Source organism: Nycticebus coucang, chromosome 18 (genome assembly GCF_027406575.1).
Source record: "Nycticebus coucang isolate mNycCou1 chromosome 18, mNycCou1.pri, whole genome shotgun sequence".
NCBI lineage: Eukaryota > Metazoa > Chordata > Mammalia > Primates > Lorisidae > Nycticebus > Nycticebus coucang.
In genome coordinates, this window is record NC_069797.1 from 28,414,669 (window position 1) to 28,431,347 (window position 16,679).

A 16,679-nucleotide genomic window follows, 5' to 3' on the forward strand; every position below is an offset into this window, starting at 1 on the left:
AATCCCATCTTTTCTTTCTGCATAAATTAAACAGAAACAGGTTGAAAAGTAGCTACATTTTCAGCCTTCTTTACCCAAGTTAGGGAAGTTAAGTCCACATTTCCACCACTGAGCACAATACAAATGTTCTTTACTTCTGGGGATACTGCTTGAAAATGCTGAGACAGCACAGCAGCCACTCCAACACCAGCTGTAGGTTCAATGAGTAGTTTCATCCTCTCCCACACCAGCTGGGTTGCATACTGTTGGTGCAGAAGGGAGTGAGAATTAGTGAAATGGAGGAGGGGAGTTCAGGTGGTTTAATTATAAAGGCCAGAAGAGGATATACCTGGTTTGAATTTTCTTATCCCCAGGGGTCCTCAAACTATGGCCCGTGGACCACATGAGGCGATGTGATTGTATTTGTTCCCGTTTTGTTTTTTTACTTCAAAATAAGATATGTGCAGTGTGCATAGGAATTTGTTCATAGTCTTTTTTTTTTTTTTTTTTTTAACTAGTCCGGCCTTCCAACGGTCTGAGCGACAGTGAATTGGCCCCCTGTTTAAAAAGTTTGAGGACCCCTGCATGTGCCTGCCAAGGCTTTTCTTTCATCTTAACCGCTTCTACTGGCAAGAGGGTTATAATCTAGGGTACTTTCCCACATGTTATGAAGTCACCTAGTCAAGTTTCTATGGGTTACCTGCTGCTCATAACAGCAATTACACTATTCATTTATTTTCCTGTTGGAGCCTTACCTTAATTTCATCCTCTGTAACGGTGAAGACATCATCTACAAGGTCCCTTATAATAGGCCAGGTGTTAAAGCCAATGTTGGATTTGACACCATCTGCTATGGTTTCTGGAGGGTAAGGGTTGGGGGTCAGTTCCCCTTTCAGTTTTGACTGGTAGCAGTCATCTGCATTCAAGGGTTCAGCAGCATATACCTTTACACTAGGTCTCAGAGCCTAGGAAGAAAAATATTAAAACACAAACCAGGACATTGCCTACTTGTCTAAAATAAGCAGAACAGGTAATAACATTTCTCCATAATTAAGAGTTTTTCCCTTTGATGAATGTATTGAAAATACGATCTTGGGCGGTGCCTGTGGCTCAAGGAGTAGGGCACCTGTCCCATATGCTGGAGGTGGCAGGTTCAAACCTAGCCCCGGCCAAAAACCAAAAAAAAAAAAAAAAAATGATCTAAAGCACTTTATAAATAGTATGTCTAATACTGGCCTTCAGTTGCCTGGATCACATCTGCTTCTGCTGGTTATTTGGGAAAGTATTGCCCCTGGTATGGATATTAGAGTGTGACAGTAAGATGGAATTCAGGGCTAAGACTGAAGGTGCCATTCATTATAACTACTGTTGTTCTGGGAGGAATGTTGAGCAGGTATCCACAACATACTATGATGTAAAATCTGAAGTGAGGAGTTCTCCAGAAGCCAGTTTTCTCACCTTAACTGTAATTGCTATTCCAGCAATCATTCCTCCTCCTCCTACAGGTACAACCAGTGCATCCACCAAAGGAACCTTTAGTGAAAAGAAGATAAAATGTAAATCACCCCCCCCCTTTTTTTTTGGAGACAGAACCTCACTTTGTTGCCCTACGTAGCTGTGGCGTCAGCTCACAGCAACCTCCAACTCTTGGGCTTAGGTGATCCTCTTGCCTCAGCCTCCCCAGTAGCTGGGACTACAGGCGCCTGCCACACTATGTGGTTATTTTTTTGTTGCAGTTTGGCCGGGCTGGGTTCAAACCCACCACCCTTGGTATATGGGGCCGGCACCCTACCCACTGAGCCACAGGCGCTGCCCAAATAGCCCTATTAATAAGCAGGGGTTTTTTGTTTGTTTGTTTGAGACAGAGCCTCAAGCTGTTGCCCTGGGTAGAGAACTGTGGAATCACAGCTCACAGCAACCTCCCAACTCCTGGGCTCAAGCGATTCTCCTGCCCCAGCTTCCCAAGTAGCTGGGACTTCAGGCACCTGCCACAACGCCCAGCTATTTTTTGGTTTCAGTTTTTTGGCAGGCCCGGGCCTGATTCGAACCTGCCAGCTCTGGTGTATGTGGCTGGTGCCTTAGCTACTTGAGCTACAGGCACTGAGCCAATAAGCAGTTTTACATGTATATATAAAATAATTGTACCTGCAGCCTAATGGTCTAACCAGTACCTAAACAGCTAGGCTGTTTTACCTGGTTCAGCACTTCTAGGGCAATTGTTCCTTGCCCAGCTATCACCGCAGGCTCCTGTGTGGGGTGTACCATGATGCCTTCTGTTTCTTCCATAACTCTTCTTGTAACATTTTCTCTGGACTGAAAGTACATTAATTAAGCTTACTTGATTTGCATTTAATAGCATTTCCAACAAATTTGATTTCGGCATCACAGCTCCCAGCCACCTCAAACCCTTGGGCTCAAGCAATTTTCTTGCCTCAGCCTCCCAAGTAGCTGGGACTACAGGTGCCTGCCACAATGCCCGGCTATTTTTTAGAGACTGGGTTTTGTGCTTGCTCAGGCTGATCTTGAACCTATGAGTTCAAGCAGTCTACCCATCTTGGCCTCCCAGATGCTAGGATTATAGGCATGAGCCACCACACCATCTGTCCTTGACTCTTTCTTGACTTTTTTTTTTTTTCAGACTTTGTTCTGAAACTAATACTGGAAATAGTGAACAAAATAGTCCCTGCTCTCAAGGGTTAGATTGCATGATAGAGAAGTGTGGGCTACTACATATAAATATGGCATATCTAGGTTCTATGGGAAAAGAAGGACGAAATTATGTAAGGTGGCCAGGAAGAGCCTCTGATAAAGTGACATTTTAACAGATTTGAATAAATGCTGTAGATCCCAGGGATAGTCCAGGGAGAGGGTAATAGCAAGTGCAAAAACTACAGAATAGAGTACTTGAACTTTCTGAAAAACTGCTAAGAAGGTAGTATGGCTGGCATGGAGGGTTTGGCAGAGAAAAATAGGAGATGAGGTCAGAAAGAACAGGCCAATTCATCAGGCCATACATGATTGTAAGGACTTTGGTTTCCACTGTGTAAAAGGTGGGAAACCATTTTGGAGGATTTTGAGTTGACAGGAGACAAGTTCTAACTTACTAAATGGAGAGCTCTGGTTGCTCTCTTGAAACATTAGTGGGGCAAGGGTGAAAGACCACTTAGGCCAGCTGTCCCCAACCTTTTTGGCACCAGGGACCAGTTTCCTAGAAGACAATTTTTGCATGGACTAGTGGGGGGTATGGGGTGTTTGGGGATGATTCAAGAGTATTATTTATTGTGCATTTTATTTCCATTATTAACTACATTGTAATATGTAATCAAATAATTACACAACTCGCCTTAATGCAGAATCAGCAAGAGCCCTGAGCTTGTTTTCTTGGAATTAGATGGTCCCATCTGGGGATGGTGGGAGACAGTGACACCCAAAATGTGTTGTTAATGTCCTCAGCTTTACCTCAGATCATCAGGCATTAGATTCTCATAAAAAGATTGTGTAACCTAGATCCTTCATGTACACAGTAGTTTGAGCTCCTGTGAGAATCTAACTCACCTACTGGTCTGACAGGAGACCAAGCTCAGGCTGTGATGCGAACAATAGGGAGTGGTCAGAAATACAGATGAAGCTTCCCTCTCACCTGCCTTTCACCTCTAGCTGTGTGGGCCTATTCCTAACAGGCCACAGACCAATACTGGCCCCTAGCCTGGGGGTTGGGGACCACAGACTTAGGCTACTATTATCTAGATAAAAATTGATGTTGGTTTGAATCAGAATGGTAATGGTAGAGACAGAAATAGCTGGATTGCAGAAACATTTTGAAAGTAGGACTGAGATTTAGATGTGAGGTATAAGAGAATTATCAAAGATAACTCTGATTTTTTTTGCTTGAACAACTAAAAGGATAAAAGTTACCATTTACTAAGATGAGGAAAGCTAGAGGGGGAATGATATAGGAGAGTAAAATCAGGAGTTTGGTTTTTGACATCATTGAGTCTGAGAGGACTCTTAAGACATCCAAATGGTGGGCGGCACCTGTGGCTCAGTGAGTAGGGCACTGGCCCCATATACCGAGGGTGGTGGGTTCAAACCCAACCCCGGCCAAACTGCATTAAAAAAATAGCCGGGCGTTGTGGCAGGCGCCTGTAGTCCCAGCTACTTGGGAAGCTGAGGCAAGAGAATCCCCTAAACCCAGGAGTTGGAGGTTGCTGTGAGCTGTGATGCTACATCACTCTACCAAGGGCATAAAGTGAGACTCTGTCTCAAAAAAAAAAAAAAAAAAAGACATCCAAATGGGAAAGTCAGGCAGCTACTGGATATATAAGTCTGGTGTTAGAGGACAGGTCAGGGCTGGAGTTGTTTGATTGTAGGTGGTATTTAATTAAAGTAATTTATTTATGAGACAGTCTTGCTATCACCCTGGGTAGAGTACAGTGGCATCGTAGTTCACTGCAACCTCAAACTCATGAATTCAAGCAATCCTCTTGTTTTGGCCTCCCAGAGTGCTAGGATTATAGGCCATGGTACCAGGCCTGTAGGCATTAAACAAGATGAATGACATCAGCTCGGTGCCTGTGGCTCAAGCAGCTAAGGCACCAGCCACATACACCTGAGCTGGGGGATTCGAATCCAGCCCGGGCCTGCCAAACAACGATGACAGCTGCAACCAAAAAAAAATAGCCAGGGGCGGCGCCTGTGGCTCAAGGAGTAGGGCGCTGGTCCCATATGCTGGAGGTGGCGGGTTCAAACCCAGCCCCGGCCAAAAACCACAAAAAAAAAAAAAAAAAAATAGCCAGGCATTGTGGCGGGTACCTGTGGTCCCAGCTACTTGGGAAGCTGAGGCAAGAGAATCGCATAAGCCCAAGAGTTAGAGGTTGCTGTGAGCCGTGTGATGCCACAGTACTCTACCCGAGGGCGGTACAGTGAGACTCTGTCTCTACAAAAAAAAAAGAAGAAGATGAATGAGATCATTTGAGTGATTGTATATAGAGAGGAGGTTGGATGTGCTAACATTGAAAAACAAAGAGGAACTGAGGAGCATTCAGTAAGGTAGAAAAGAGGAGTTGGTCAAACTGAACACTGTTCTCCTTACCTCATCACTTTGTCCACTGTATACTATAGATGCTCCATAGGCTTGTATTGCTAGTTTTTTACAGTTGGGTGCTGTGTGGGGCACCACAATATAGGCAGGAATCCCTAGTATGAGAAAACAGTTAGTGGAAGTCAGGAGAATTTAGGATAGAAACTCATGTTCACTTTGCTTATAATCAATCAGAGCTTCTTTGGGAATTTATTTTCCCCAGCTATCATCACAGAAATTAAGGACACTTCAACTGTATTCTGATGATCTACCATTTACCCTGAGAAATTAATCAAGTACCTTCCAATTTGGCAGCATAGGTGAGAGCCTGCCCATGGTTTCCACTGCTGTGAGTAACAACAGCTTTTGGCTTCCCTTCTAAAGTGGCAGGAACCAATCCCCTGATGGCATTGAGAGCACCACGAATCTGGAAAATGGATAGTAAATTCATGTATTTATTAATTTATATTTATTTATTTATTTTTGAGACAGAGCCTCAAGCTGTCACCCTGGGTAGAGTGCTGTAGCATCACAGCTCACAGCAACCTCCAACTCCTGGGCTCAAGTGATTCTCCTGCCTCCGCCTCCCAAGTAGCTGGGACTACAGGCGCCTGCCACAACGCCCAGCTATTTTTTGGTTGCGGCCGTCATTGTTGTTTGGAGGACCCAGGCTGGATTCGAACCTGCCAGCTCAGGTATATGTGGCTGGCACCTTAGCTGCTTGAGCCACAGGCACTGAGCTGTAAATTCATGTATTTAATTAAAACGTTTCTTTTTGAAAAGCAAGGAGCTTTTCTAGATTTGCTGTAACACCGCACATCCAACGTATCACTAAATCTTATTGATTCTATCTCCTAAATATCTTATGTACATCTTCTTTGTCATCACCTATGAGGCCTCATCTTTTGACTTATCTATTATCAAACCTCAGCTTGATCCTGCCCCAAGGATCAATCTCATCTAATATTTCCATTACAATATGAAAATGATCTTTTTTTTTTTTTGGTAGAGACAGAGTGTCACTGTACCGCCCTCCGGTAGAGTGCCGTGGCGTCACAGGGCTCACAGCAACCTCTAACTCTTGGGTTTACGCGATTCTCTTGCCTCAGCCTCCCGAGCAGGTGGGACTACAGTTGAAAGTAATCTTTTTAAAATACAAACTCAGGTTTGGTGGCTCATACCAGTAATTCCAGTACTTTGGGAGGCTAAGACAGGAGGATTGCTTGAACCTAGTAGTTAGAAACCAGTCTGGGCAATATAGTGCGAGATCCTGTCTCTATAAAAAGTAAAACAATGACCCAGGCATGGTGGTGTACCTGTAGTCCTAACTATTTAAGGAGGCTGAGTAGGGGCGGCGCCTGTGGCTCAGTCGGTGAGGTGCTGGCCCCATATACCGAGGATGGCGGGTTCAAACCCGGCCCCGGCTGAACTGCAACCAAAAAATAGCCGGGTGTTGTGGCAGTTGCCTATAGTCCCAGCTACTTGGGAGGCTGAGGCAAGAGAATCGCTTAAGCCCAGGAGTTGGAGGTTGCTGTGAGCTGTGCGATGCCATGGCACTCTACCGAGGGCCATAAAGTGAGACTCTGTTTCTACAAAAAACAAAAAAAAAAGGAGGCTGAGTGGTGAGGATCATTCCAGGATTTGGAGCCTATAGGGAGCTATGATCATGCCACTGTACTCTAGCCTGGGTGGCAGAGTGAGACTCTGTCTCAAAAAAAAAAAAAAAAGGCTCAGCACCCATAGCACAGTGGTTATGGTGCCAGCCTCATACCCGGAGGCTGGTGGGTTCAAACCCAGCCCAAGCCAGCTGGACAATGACAACTGCAACAAAAAATGTCTGGGCATTGTGGCAGGTACCTGTAGTTCCAGCTTCTTGAGAGGCTAAGGCAAGAGAATTGCTTAAGCCCAAGAGTCTGAGGTTGCTGTGAGCTGTGACACCACAGCATTCTACTGACGGTGACATAGTGAGACTCTGTCTCAAAAAAAAAAAAAAATAGAAAAGAAAAGAAAACCTTATCACTCTGCCCATGTTTTTTGTAAGGCAAAGTACAAGTCCTTTATAAGCTTCAGCTTTTCTAAAACATCTATTCAGTGGCTCACACCTATAATCCTAGCACTCTGGGAGGCTGAAGCAGGTGGATTGCCTGAGCTTAAGAGTTTGAGACCCAGACCCATTCTCTACTAAAAATAGAAAAACTAGTCAGGTGTTGTGACAGATACCTGTAGTTCTAGCTACCAAGGAGGCTGAAGTAAGAGGATTGTTTGACCTATAGGGTGAGCATTCTACCCCAGGTGACAGAGTGAGACTCTGTCTCAAAACAGAACAGAACAAAATAGAATAGAATAGAATAGAATAGAATGCCTAAAAGAGACCCTTAAAGGGCGGCTCCTATGGCTCAGTTGGTAGGGCGCCGGCCCCATATACTGAGAGTGGCGGGTTCAAACCCGGCCCCGGCCAAACTGCAACCAAAAAATAGCCGGGCGTTGTGGCAGGCGCCTGTAGTCCCAGCTGCTCGGGAGGCTGAGGCAAGAGAATCGCTTAAGCCCAGGAGTTGGAGGTTGTTGTGAGCTGTGTGAGGCCACGGCACTCTACTGAGGGCCATAAAGTGAGACTCTGTCTCTACAAAAAAAAAAAAAAAAAAAAAAAAAAGAGACCCTTAAAAAAAAAAACAATAGGCCGGGCATGGTGGCTCACGCCTGTAGTCCCAGCACTGTGGGAGGCCGAGGCGGGTGGATTGCCTGAGCTCAGAGGTTCAAAACCCATATGAGCAGCAGTCAGCCAGAGTAAGACCCCGTCTCTACCAACAACATCAAAAACAGCCAGCACCACAGGAGAAAGAAGAAAATCAACAAAAAAGGAGTACTTCAAACAAACATGAACAAGCACACTGAAATTAAAAATTAAAAAAAAAAAATTAAAAAAAAAAAATGGAATAAAATAAAATAGCCAGGCACAGTGGCTCACACCTGTAATCCTAGCACTCAGGCACTCAGATGGACTGCCTGAGCTTACAAGTTTGAGACCACCCTGAGCAAGAGTGAGACCCTGTCTCTAAAATAGCTGCAGATTGAGGCGGACACCTGGATTCCCAGCTACACGGGAGGCTGAGGCAAGAGAATTCCTTGAGCCCAAGAGTTTGAGGTTGCTGTGAGCTGTGACGCCATAGCACTCTACCAAGGGCAAGAAAGTGAGACTCTGTCTCAAAAAATGAAAGGAAAAAAAAAAAAATTTCCCGGGGCGGCGCCTGTGGCTCAAGGAGTAGGGCGCTGGTACCATATGCCAGAGGTGGCAGGTTCAAACCTAGCCCCGCCAAAAACCACCAAAAAAAAAAAAATTTCCTGGTGGCGCCTGTGGCTCAAGGAGTAGGGCGCCGGTCCCATATGCCAGAGGTGGTGGGTTCAAACCCAGCCCTGGCCAAAAACCGCAAAAAAAAAAAAAATTTCCCTTGGGCGATGCCTGTGGCTCAATGGAGTAGGGCACCAGCCCCATATGCTGGAGGTGGCGGGTTCAAACCCAGCGCTGGGGCTCGGCACCTGTGGTTCAAATGGCTAAGGTGCTAGCCACATATACCTGAGCAGGCGGGTTCAAATCCAGCCCAGGCCTGCCAAACAACAATGATAGCTGCAACCAAAAAATAGCCGGATATTGTGGCGGACGCCTGTGGTCCTAGCTACTTGGGAGGCTTAAGCACAGGAGTTGGAGGTTGCTGTGAGCTGTGATGCCATAGCACTCTACCCAGAGTGACAGCTTGAGGCTCTGTCTCAAAAACAAACAAACAAAACCCAGCCCCGGCCAAAAACAAAACTGCAAAAAAAAAAAAAAAAAAGATATTTCTCTTCCATCTATTTGTTGACCAGCCAGTCTTCCCCTGTAAGTATGGATAAAGGACAAGGCATCTTATATATATACCTAGTAGAGCTACTGAAAGTAAGCGATGAAGAATAAATTTTTTTTTTTTTTTTTTGAGACAGAGTCTCACTTTGTCACTCTTGGTGGAATGCTGTGGCATCACAGCTTACAGCAACCTCAAACTCTTGGACTCAAGCAATTCTCTTTGTCTCAGCCTCCCAAGTAGCTGGGACTACAGGCGCCTGCCACAACACTAGGCTATTTTTTAGAGCCGAGGTCTTGTACTTGCTCAGGCTGGTCTGAAACCTGTGAGCTCAGGCAATCCACCCACCTCTGCCTTCCAGAGTGCTAGGATGAAAAATAAATTTTTAAAAAAGTATACATGCTCTTAGTTAATGGGGGCTGGCTAAAAGGTAGATTCTTTTTTTTTTTTTTTTTATTTTTGGCTGGTGCTGGGTTTGAACCCGCCACCTCTGGCATATGGGACCGGTGCGCTACTCCTTGAGCCACAGGCGTCGCCCTAAAAGGTAGATTCTTGAATGCCTATGCTACTAATTAATAGATACTAATACCTGCCAGGCACAGTACTAAATGCAGTTTTCAGACTTTTACCTCAAATGATCTTAAAGCTCAACTAACAAGTTAGCTTCTAACATGTTAGACCTCTGTGTGTAACAAGTTAACCTACAGAAGTTATCTACATGCATAGTAAAGAAACAGACATTTTGTGGAAAAAATATTATTTGAGGGTTTAGATCTTTTAAATTCATAATGTATCAACATGTAGCTACTTGACACAGTTGAAATCTATAACTTGGGTGGCGCCTGTGGCTCAGTGAGTAGGGTGCCAGTCCCATATACCAAGGATGGTGGGTTCAAACCCGGCCCTGACCAAACTGCAACAAAAAATAGCCGGGCGTTGTGGCGGGCACCTGTAGTCCCAGCTACTGGGAGGCTGAGGCAAGAGAATTACTTAAGCCCAAGAGCTGGAGGCTGCTGTGAGCTGTGATGCCACAGTAGTCTACGGAGGGCGACGGAGTGAAACTCTGTCTCAAAAAAAAAAAAAAAGAAATCTATAACTTAGGTTATATACAGGGTGATTATACTTTTCATTTTGCCTATAACAGCAAGATATCTTAATTTAGTCATTACAAATGCCCCTTTTGATTTTCAAATATATTGTGGTTTGGATAATTATGTGTTCTAGTTTGGGTATTTATTATTTATATTTTTTGAGACAGAGTCTCACTTTGTTGCCCTTGGTAGAGTGCCGTGGCATCACAGCTCACAACAACCTCAAACTCTTGGGCTTAAGTGATTCTCTTGCCTCAGCCTCCCAAGGAACTGGGACTATAGGCGCCCGCTACAACACCTGGCTATTTTTTGGGTATAGTTGTCATTGTTATTTGGCAGGCCCGGGCTGGGTTCAAACCTGCCAGCTCTAGTGTATGTGTCTGGTGCCCTAGCCACTGAGCTACAGACCCTGAGCCTAGACAATAATTTATATATAACAGAGTCACACATCACTTAAGAAGGAGGATACATTCTCAGAAATTTGTCATTAGGCAATTTCTTCATCATACAAACATCATGGAGTATATTTAACAAATGTATACCAAACCTACTAAACACTTAGGCTATACAGTACATTGTCTATTGCTCATAGGCTTTAAGCCCTTCAAACCTGTATAGCACCTTATTATATTGCTATGTAGGCAATTATAACATGATAGTTAAGTATTTGTGTATATAAACATTTAAACATAGAAAAGGTACAGTAAAAATATGGTATTATGGGCTGGGCACAGTGGCTCATGCCAGTAATCCTAGCTCTCTGAGAGGCTGAGGCTAGAGGATCATTTGAGCTCAGGAGTTTGACACCAGCCTGAATAAGAGTGAGACCCCACCTCTACTAAAAATAAAACAAATTAGCTGGGCATTATGGCAGGTACCTCTAGTCCTAGCTACTTGGAAGGCTGATCCAGGAGGATTGCTTGAACTGAGAAGTTTGAGGTTGCTGTGAGCTAGGCTGAGGCCATGGCACTCAACCCTGGGGCAACAGAGTAAGACTCTGTCTCAAAAAAAAAAAGTGATGGATGGCGCCTGTGGCTCAGTGAGTAAGGCGCCGGCCCCATATGCCGAGGGTGGTGGGTTCAAACCCAGCCCTGGCCAAACTGCAACAAAAAAATAGCTGGGTGTTATGGTGGGCGCCTGCAGTCCCAGCTGCTTGGGAGGCTGAGGCAAGAGAATCACATAAGCCCAAGAGTTAGAGGTTGCTGTGAGCCGTGTGACGCCACGGCACTCTACCCGAGGGTGGTACAGTGAGACTCTGTCTCTACAAAAAAAAAAAAAGTGAGGAAGGCATTATATTATAGTATTAGTCTTTAGAAACATTTATCGTACATGCAAACTATTATTGATAGAAATATTATGTAGCACATGTCTGTATTTTATTATATATGTATAAGTTATTTGGATAAGACATTATATTACCCTAATTATAAGGTATTTTTAGATTGCATAAAAGTGACTTATCAACACCATAATGCAAGGTAACCAGGACTTGAAAATTTTTGCAATTTTCTTTTCAATTCTGAGAGGCATCAATTTCTTTCTTTTTTTTATTTTATTTTTATTTTTATTTTTAATTTCTTTTTTTTTTTTTTTTGTAGAGCCAGAGTCTCACTGTACCATACTCGGGTAGAGTGCCGTGGCGTCACACGGCTCACAGCAACCTCTAACTCTTGGGCTTACACGATTCTCTTGCCTCAGCCTCCCGAGCAGCTGGGACTACAGGCGCCGGCCACAACGCCTGGCTATTTTTTTTGTTGTAGTTTGGCCGGGGCTGGGTTTGAACCCGCCACCCTCAGCATATGGGGCCGGCGCCCTACTCACTGAGCCACAGGCACCGCCCTTTTATTTTTAATTTCAACTTCCTTGTTCATTCTTCGTTTGAAGTACTCTTTTTTGTTGTTCATTTTCTTCTTCCTCTGGCGATGTTCTTGATGTTAGTGGAGACTGAGTCTTACTCTGACTCACTGCTGTTCATACTGGTCTTGAACCTCTGAGCTCAGGCAATCCACCTGCCTCAGCCTCCCACAGCGCTGGGACTACAGGCATGAGCCACCACGCCCGGCCAGCATCAATTTATTTCTACCTACCACACTAGGTGGCAAGGAGAATAAAATAAATTTGTATTTGAAAGGGGTTTGAAAATATACACAATATACTAAGAAAAGAGATTGTTACCTTAAAAGATCCAGTTTTCTGGAAGAGTTCACATTTGAAGAAAAGATTGCGTCCTGTTACTTGATTCAAAATGGAGCTTGTTAGCACTGGTGTAAGGTGGATAAAATCTCGAATGTTGATATGAGCTTTTTCAACATCAGCAAAGGAGATGCAGTACTGAGCACACATGGTTCTGAAACCCAAGAATAAGAAAGCAAAGTCTGAGGCAGTATGTTTATTGAAAAGATTTAAAAATGCAAAACACAAGGGAATAGACCTGGGGCCTGTGGTGTTCTGTGAGAACTGACTCCGTAACTAGTATCAGAATTTCTGTATAGAAGAGACTTGTCTTGAAGTTGAATAAAGTTTTGCTGGTGAAGTTTTGTAGGAAGTAACAGATGATGATTATTCTAGGCTAAAGTCCACTCCCTACCACCTATCTCTTGGTACATCCACTGATCTTCACTTTGCTTTTCATTGTTGTTGTGAAGCTGCTTGACTGAATTTGGTTCAAAATTGGCGGGTGGCGCCTGTGGCTCAAGGAGTAGGGCGCCGGTCCCATATGCCAGAGGTAGTGGGTTCAAACCCAGCCCTGGCCAAAAAAAAAAAAAAAAAAACACACACAAAATTGGCCGAAAATTTTTATTTATAAAATTTTAAGGGTGGCGCCTGTGGCTCAGTTGGTAAGGCGCCGGCCCCATATACCGAGGGTGGTGGGTTCAAACCCAGCCCCAGCTGAACTGCAACCAAAAAATAGCCAGGCGTTGTGGCGGGCGCCTGTGGTCCCAGCTACTCCGGAGGCTGAGGCAGGAGAATCGCTTAAGCCCAGAAGTTGGAGGTTGCTGTGAGCTGTGTGATGCCTTGGCACTCTACCGAGGGGCCATAAAGTGAGACTCTGTCTCTACAAAAAAAAAAAAAATTTTTAAACAAATTATTTAATAAAGAAAAAAGAATGGGGCGGCGCCTGTGGCTCAGTCGGTAAGGCGCCGGCCCCATATACCGAGGGTGGTGGGTTCAAACCCGGCCCCGGCCAAACTGCAACCAAAAAATAGCCGGGCGTTGTGGCGGGCGCCTGTAGTCCCAGCTACTCGGGAGGCTGAGGCAAGAGAATCGCTTAAGCCCAGGAGTTGGAGGTTGCTGTGAGCTGTGTGAGGCCACGGCACTCTACCGAGGGCCATAAAGTGAGACTCTGTCTCTACAAAAAAAAAAAAAAAAAAAAAGAAAAAAGAATGGACATGCATGGTGGCTCATGCCTGTAATCCTAGCACTCTGGGAGGGTGAGACAGGTGGATTGCTTGAGACCAGCCTAAGCAAGAGTGAAACCCCATCTCTAAAAAGTAACTGAGCATTGTGGCACCTGTAGTCCCGAGACTCAGGAGGCTGAGGCAAGAGGATCATTGAGCCCAAGAGCAATGATGCCACGGCACTCTACCGAGGGTGACAGAGTAAGACTATCTCCAAAAAAAAAAGAAAATTAGCTAGAATCTTACCATTTCATAAATTAATTTGTGTTCATTTTCTGTTTCCTTCTGCTGTATATACGTTATACAACAGTTAAAAACAAACATTTTGTTTACTCCTCTATTTGGTTCAGTTTCTTCAAAGTATTCATAATAATAATTATATATATATATATATTTTTTTTTTTTTGAGACAGAATCTCACTTTGTTGCCCTCAGGAGAGTGCCTTGGTGTCATAGCTCAAAGCAGCCTCAAACTTTTGGGCTCAAGTTCCTCTTGCATTAGCCTCCCGAGTAGATGGGACTACAGGCGCCCACCACACCTGGCAATTTTTTTAGAGACAGGGTCTTGCTTTTGCTCAGGTTGGTCTGGAACTCCTGAGCTCAATCAATACACCTGCCTCAGCCTCTCAGAGTGCTAAGACTACAAGTGTGAGCCACTGAACCTGGCCTCATAATAATATTTTTAATAGGGCGGCACCTGTGGCTCAGTGGGTAAGGTGCTGGCCCCATATACTGAGGGGGGCAGGTTCAAACCCGGCCCCAGCCAAAATGCAACAAAAAAATAGCTGGGCATTGTGGTGGGCACTTGTAGTCTCAACTACTCCAGAGGCTGAGACAAGAGAATCACCTAAGCCCAGGAGTTGGAGGTTGCTGTGAGCTGTGTGATGCCACGGCACCCTACTGAGGGCGATAAAGTAAGACACTGTCTCTACAAAAAAAAGAATCCGGCCCTGGCCAGCTAAAACAACAATGATAGCTGCAACAACAAAAAAAATAGCTGGGGGCTGCACCTGTGGCTAAAGGAGTAAGGCACCAGCCCTATATACAGGGAGGTGGTGGGTTCATGCCCAGTCCCAGCCAAAAGTGAAAAAAAAAAAAAAAAAAAAGCCAGGCATTGTGGCAGGCACCTGTAGTGCCAGCTACCTGGGAGGCTGAGGCAAGAGAATCACTTAAGCCCAAGAGTTTAAGGCTGCTGTGAGCTATTACACCACAGCATTCTATCCAGGGCAACAGCTTGAGACTCTGTCTTAAAAAAAATAATAATATGGGGCAGCGCCTGTGGCTCAGTGAGTAGGGCACCGGTCCCATATGCTGAGAGTGGCGGGTTCAAACCCAGCCCCGGCCAAACTGCAACAAAAAAATAGCCGGGCGTTGTGGCGGGCGCCTATAGTCCCAGCTGCTTGGGAGGCTGAGGCAAGAGAATTGCGTAAGCCCAAGAGTTAGAGGTTGCTGTGAGCCATGTGACGCCACGGCACTTTACCGGAGGGCGGTACAGTGAGACTCTGTCTCTACAAAAAAAAAAAAATAATAATAATAATAACATGGGGGTGGCGCCTGTGGCTCCTTGAGTAGGGCGCCGGCCCCATATGCCGAGGGTGGAGGGTTCAAACCCAGCCCCGGCCAAACTGCAACAGAAAAATAGCCGGGCGTTGTGGCGGGCGCCTGTAGTCCCAGCTACTCGGGAGGCTGAGGCAAGAGAATCGCGTAAGCCCAAGAGTTAGAGGTTGCTGTGAGCCGTGTGACGCCACAGCACTCTACCCGAGGGCGGTACAGTGAGACTCTGTCTCTACAAAAAAAAAAAATAATAATAATATGGCGGCGCCTGTGGCTCAAAGGAGTGGGGTGCTGGCCCATGTGCCGGAGATGGCAGATTCAGGCCCAGCCCTGGCCAAAAACTGCAAAAAAAAATAAAAAAATAAATAAAATAATAATAATATTTAGAATAACTGTATCAAGTTTTCATTTTCCACTATTTTTTTTTTTTTTGAGGCAGAGCCTCAAGCTGTCGCCCTGGGTAGAGTGCAATGGTGTCACAGCTCACAGCAACCTCCAATTCCTGGGCTTAGGCAATTATTTTGCATCAGCCTCCTGAGTAGCTGGTGAGTAGCTGGGACCACAGATGCCTGCCACAACGCCTGGCTATTTTTTTGTTGCAGTTTGGCAGGGGCAGGGTTTGAACCCAGCCACCACCCTTGGTATATGGGGCTGGCGCCCTACTCACTGAGCCACAGGCGCCACCCTTTCCCACTGTTTTTATTGTAGCATTTAAACATGAAATTTTGCTACTTTTCCTATTACAAAATCAATCCATGTTCAATAGAAAAACAATTTAATCTGAAAATACAGAGATTCAAAAGAGTATAAAAATAATCACTAAACCTTCCTACCCATAGACAATTGCTATCTAGACTCTGGTGGTTTCTCTTCCCAGGCCTACACATATATGGAGATAAAACTTTTTTTTTTTTTTTCTGTAGAGACAGAGTTTCACTTAATGGCCCTTAGTAGAGTGCCATGGCATCATACAGCTCACAGCAACCTTCAACTCCTGGGCCCAAGCGATTCTCCTGCCTCAGCCTCCCGAGTAGCTGGGACTACAGGCGCCCGCCACAACGCCCGGCTATTTTTTGGTTGCAGTTCAGCCGGGGCCGGGTTTGAACCTGCCACCCTCGGTATATGGGGCCGGCACCTTACCGACTGAGCCACAGGCGCCGCCCAAAACTTTTTTTTTTGATACGTTTGGGAACTTGTTTTTGTCCGATAATATAAATATCTATGAATCTTATCAATAGGTACATTTATTTAACTTTTTAATTTTTTTAAAAGATAGGGTCTTGCTATGTTCCCTGCATGGGAGTCAAATTCCTGGCCTCACACGAACCTTCAGTCTTAGCCTCCTAAGTAGCTGGGATTATAACACAAACCATTGTTTCCAGATGTGCAACTTTTTTTTTTTTTTTTTTTTTGTAGAGACAGAGTCTCACTTTTATGGCCCTCGGTAGAGTGCCATGGCATCAAACAGCTCACAGCAACCTCCAACTCCTGGGCTTAAGCGATTCTCTGGCCTCAGCCTCCCAAGTAGCTGGGACTACAGGCGCCCGCCACAACGCCCAGCTATTTTTTTTGTTGCAGTTCATCCGGGGCCGGGTTTGAACCCGCCACCCTCGGTATATGGGGCCGGCGCCTTACTGACTGAGCCACAGGCGCCACCCCAGATGTGCAACTTTAAAAATGGCCGTAAGTTAGTCAGGGGAAGTGGTATGTGCCTATAGTTCCACCTATTTGGGAGGCTGAGCTC

The 16,679-nt window shown here is 45.2% G+C and overlaps 1 protein-coding gene across 6 annotated transcripts in view; it reads right to left on the minus strand.

Moving 5' to 3' along the window:
- Window positions 1-22: 22 nt before the first annotated feature.
- Window positions 23-16,679, minus strand: part of SRR (serine racemase) — a 48,638-nt gene continuing 31,981 nt past the window's right edge. For all 6 annotated transcript variants that reach the window (XM_053568531.1, XM_053568528.1, XM_053568527.1 and 3 more), the window contains 7 exons: window positions 12,159-12,330; window positions 5,360-5,486; window positions 5,072-5,175; window positions 2,173-2,292; window positions 1,438-1,512; window positions 735-944; window positions 23-242 (listed from right to left, as the gene is read on the minus strand). In XM_053568531.1, the coding sequence (XP_053424506.1) occupies window positions 27-242; window positions 735-944; window positions 1,438-1,512; window positions 2,173-2,292; window positions 5,072-5,175; window positions 5,360-5,486; window positions 12,159-12,326 (1,020 nt within the window). In that variant the 5' untranslated portion in view covers window positions 12,327-12,330 and the 3' untranslated portion in view covers window positions 23-26. The remainder of the gene's footprint in view (window positions 243-734; window positions 945-1,437; window positions 1,513-2,172; window positions 2,293-5,071; window positions 5,176-5,359; window positions 5,487-12,158; window positions 12,331-16,679) is intronic.